General features: G+C 46.0%; 1 protein-coding gene across 1 annotated transcript in view; it reads right to left on the bottom strand.

The window, feature by feature from the left end:
• Positions 1-912: 912 nt before the first annotated feature.
• The window catches only part of DNAH6 (dynein, axonemal, heavy chain 6), a 280,222-nt gene continuing 277,203 nt past the window's right edge, over positions 913-3,931 (bottom strand). Inside the window, exon 78 of the mRNA XM_010862179.1 lies at positions 913-1,417. Coding sequence (XP_010860481.1) covers positions 1,314-1,417 — 104 coding nt within the window. The 3' untranslated portion in view covers positions 913-1,313. The remainder of the gene's footprint in view (positions 1,418-3,931) is intronic.

Raw genomic sequence — 3,931 nt, 5'->3', positions numbered from 1 at the left:
TCCTAGCTGAGTGGTACCCAAGTTCTTGGCTCATATTAGGGCAAGGAAGCAACAGATTCTATTGGCAAAATGGTTTGCAAAACACAGTGGTTGGACTTCTCTGGTGGTACAGTGGATAAGAATCCACCTGCCAATGCAGGGCACATGGGTTCAGGGACATGGATTCGACCCCTGGTCTGGGAAAATTCCACATGCCAGAGAGCAACTAAGCCTGAATGCCACAACTACTGAGCATGTGTGCTGCAACTTCTGAAGCCCACATGCTTAGAGTCTGTGCTCTGCAACAAGAGAAACCACCACAAGGAGAAGCCCACACGCAGCAACCAAAACTAGCCCCCACTCGTCGCAACTAGAGAAAGCCTGTGCACAGCAAAGAAGATCCAGCACAGCCAAATAAATAAAAATTTAAAAAACAAACCACCCCAAAGTGGCTGCTCCATGTCAGCACTGGCCTGAGGTGGCAGGGGCGCCAGTGCACCTGGGGGGGACTTGGCCAGTTTTCACTTGAAAATGTTAGTGGCTCAGTCGTGTCTGACTCTTTGCAACCCTATGGACTGTAGTCTGCCATGCTCCTCTGTTCATGGGATTCTCCAGGCAAGAATACTGGAGTAGGGAGCCACTTCCTTCTCTAGGGGATTTTCCTGACCCAGGGATCAACCTGGGTCTCTTGCTTTGCAGGCATCTGAGCCATCTTTACCATCTGAGCCACCAGGGAAGCCCAGTAGTTTTATCCTAAAGTGCAAAGTTCCTCTGTACTTGGGCAGGAGCGACCTGCTCTTTCCTGAGAGCACCACAGGCTCTTCTAAGAATTGCATTCCAGCCCCATAGGGTGGAGGAATGTCACTGTGGGCCCAGATCTCATGCATTGGGCTCTTAATCTGGTCAGAAATGGAAGGACCTAGGGCCATATGACTGACATGTACACTGGGCCTTTCATATTCACGTAAAGAGGAAGGAAGCCCTGATAGATGAGGAAGTCCTGGGCTCTGACTCTGCCCAACCCCTCTTTGCCCCTTCATGCTGGGCCCAACTCCTTACAAATGGGAAGCTGCCTCTCACATGCGGGAGGGGGAGTAGGCTTAAGATGTGAGGGTTAAACCCACTGCTTTCACATCAGAGTTTAAATCACAAGCAGAAAGAAAGAACTCAAACACTTTATTCTAGGTTATAAAAGAAATAAAAGCCACACTTGCTGCGTTTACGCCAGATTGCAAGTAAAGCCCTTTTGCTTATTTGTAAGTTATACAGAATTTTCTCCCCATTAGGGAAAGATCTCTGGTCTGGTTCTTTTTCAGTATAGAGGTGGGATGTTTTCACTCATTTAGCTGGCAGAGCAAAGCCGATCCTTTGGCAATCCAGTAATCTTTCGACCGCTTGGAGGGTAAGAGGACGGTCACCACAAAGTTGGTTGAATGACCTAGTTAAGGATACAAAGAAAAAAGTGTTAAAGAACAACCTCTTAATATAAAAATCATGGTACCAGGAGTCAAGACATCTGGGTTCTAGACCTGTCTGTGCCTCTAAAGAGGCAACAATCATCTGTGGATTTCAGTTTTATGCTCCATAAAATGAAGATGTTAGAACAAATGATCCTTTAGGACTTGTCCAGTTTAGACCTTGTATAACCTTAGAAATTATGTTTCAATCTCCCTTCAGTCTGTCTTTGAGCATTGCACTAGGATTGAGGCCTGAGCTTTTAGTGAGACTCAGGGGATGTGGTTGGTAGGTTAGGCATCCATCCATTTGTCCATCTGCTTGTCTGTCCATCCATCTATCCATTTGTCCATCTGCTTTTCCATCTATCCTTCAATCCATCCATCCATCCATCTGCTTGTCCATCCATCCATCCATCTATCCATCTGCCCATCCATCCACTTGTCGATATGCTTGTCTCCCTCCAGTCATCCATCCATTTCTCTATTCACCCATCCATTTGTCCATCGGCTTGTCTCCATCCATCCATCCATCCATCTGCCCTTTGTTCCACCCAGCAGGTAGGCACTGGGGTCCTGAGTCAGAGGTATTTTGTCCTCACCTCTGAGACATCTGAAGTAAGAGATCAGTTTTGCAGTTTATTCATCATGGGCCTGTGTGGATGAGGATGAGAAGACCTCAAGACCAGGATGAGAAGAAGAGAGCCTTGCCCTCAAGATGGGTGCTGCTATTTCTGGCATTCACAGCAAACTTCATCTGCCTGGAAGGTGGGGAGACTGGGGGTGTCCCCAGCAGAGAATGCCCACATCTCCCTTCTCCTTATCTTTGTATGCCATTCCCTGCATGTGCCTTGGTGAGTGCTTAGGTAACATTTTATAGCAGTATTACAGTAGATATATGTATAGCAACCATTTGTTTGGTTTGAGATACAAATCAGGTCAACACCTTGCAACAGTGATGTGTCTCTTGGATCTCTTTCGATGGTAGTCTCCCTCTGTGTTTCTTTTGCCACTCCTTTGTAATATATTTGTTGGAACAACCAGGCTGTTTGTCCCATAAGGCTTCCCGGAGTCTGGCTTTTGCTGACAGTGTCCCTTTGGTGATTTTACACATGTTCCCCTATCCCTCTAAGAGTAGTTAGATCTAGAGGTGTGATCACATTCAGGGTTGAGGTTTTTTTGGCAAGAATACTTCCTAAGTGGTGTGCATTGCCATCAGGAAACGCCTCATGTCTGGTTGTCTTTTTTTTGAAAGGAATGTCCACAGAAGCTAATTATTACTTGTTGTTTAGTTGCCAAGTTATGTGACTCCTTTGTGACCCCATTGACTGTAGCCTATCGGGCTCCTCTGTCCATGGAATTCTCTAGGTTAGAATATTAGAGTGGGTTGCCATTCCCTTCTTCAGGGGATCTTCTCGTCTCCTTCACTGGCATGTGGATTTTTTACCACTGAGCCACCAGGGAAGCTCAATTACTACTTAAAGCCATTATTTCATTTAGGTTAATTATTTAAAATTTTAATGATGATTAAGTCCATCTGTGATTTAATATTTGTAGTGATATGAGATAAAGATCTTAGTTTGGCATAACCAGTTGTCCCAGGATCATTTATGGAATAATCTCCCTCTTCCTGACCAATTTTAAATGATACTGCTATTACATGTCAAGTTCCCCATATGCACAGTGTGTTTCTGGGCTGTCTATCCAATACAAAATTTGATCTGTTCACTGAGTCTTGTGCCAGTGCATTGTCATCCTCTTCCTGAAAACCACAGAGTTCCTGTTGGAATTTTAGCCAGTAATAAATAAGAGGAGAAATGAGTCGGTTAAAAAATGGGCGAAAGACTGGAACAGACACATCTGAGAAGATGTAAATAAGCACCAGAAAAGATGGTTACTGTCACTAGTCATTGCTGCTGCTGCTGATAAGTCGCTTCAGTCGTGTCCGACTCTGTGCTACCCCATAGACGGCAGCCCACCAGGCTCCCCCGTCCCTAGGATTCTCCAGGCAAGAACACTGGAGTGGGTTGCCATTTCCTTCTCCAATGCATGAAAGTGAAAAGTGAAAGTAAAGTCGCTCAGTTATGTCCAACTCTTAGCGACCCATGGACTGCAGCCCACCAGGCTCCTTCGTCCATGGGATTTTCCAGGCAAGAGTACTGGAGTGGGTTGCTATTGCCTTCTCTGAATCATTAGGGAAATGAAAATTAGATACCACTATATTCTATTATCGGAGAAGGCAATGGCACCCCACTCCAGTACTCTTGCCTGGAAAATCCCATGGACAGAGGAGCCTGGTGGGCTACAGTCCATGGGGTCTCAAAGAGACAGGCGCGACTGAGCGACTAATACTTGCTGCTGCTAAGTCGCTTCAGTCATGTTCGATTCTGTGCAACCCCGCAGACGGTAGCCCAACAGGCTCCCCCGTCCCTGGGATTCTCCAGGCCAGAACACTGGAGTGGGTTGCCATTTCCTTCTCCAATGCATGAAAGTGAAAA

Source organism: Bison bison, unplaced genomic scaffold, assembly GCF_000754665.1.
Source record: "Bison bison bison isolate TAMUID 2011002044 unplaced genomic scaffold, Bison_UMD1.0 scf7180017864480, whole genome shotgun sequence".
Classification (NCBI taxonomy): domain Eukaryota; kingdom Metazoa; phylum Chordata; class Mammalia; order Artiodactyla; family Bovidae; genus Bison; species Bison bison.
Note: the sequence above shows the minus strand (reverse complement) of the source record. Positions and strands in the feature narration are given on the sequence as shown.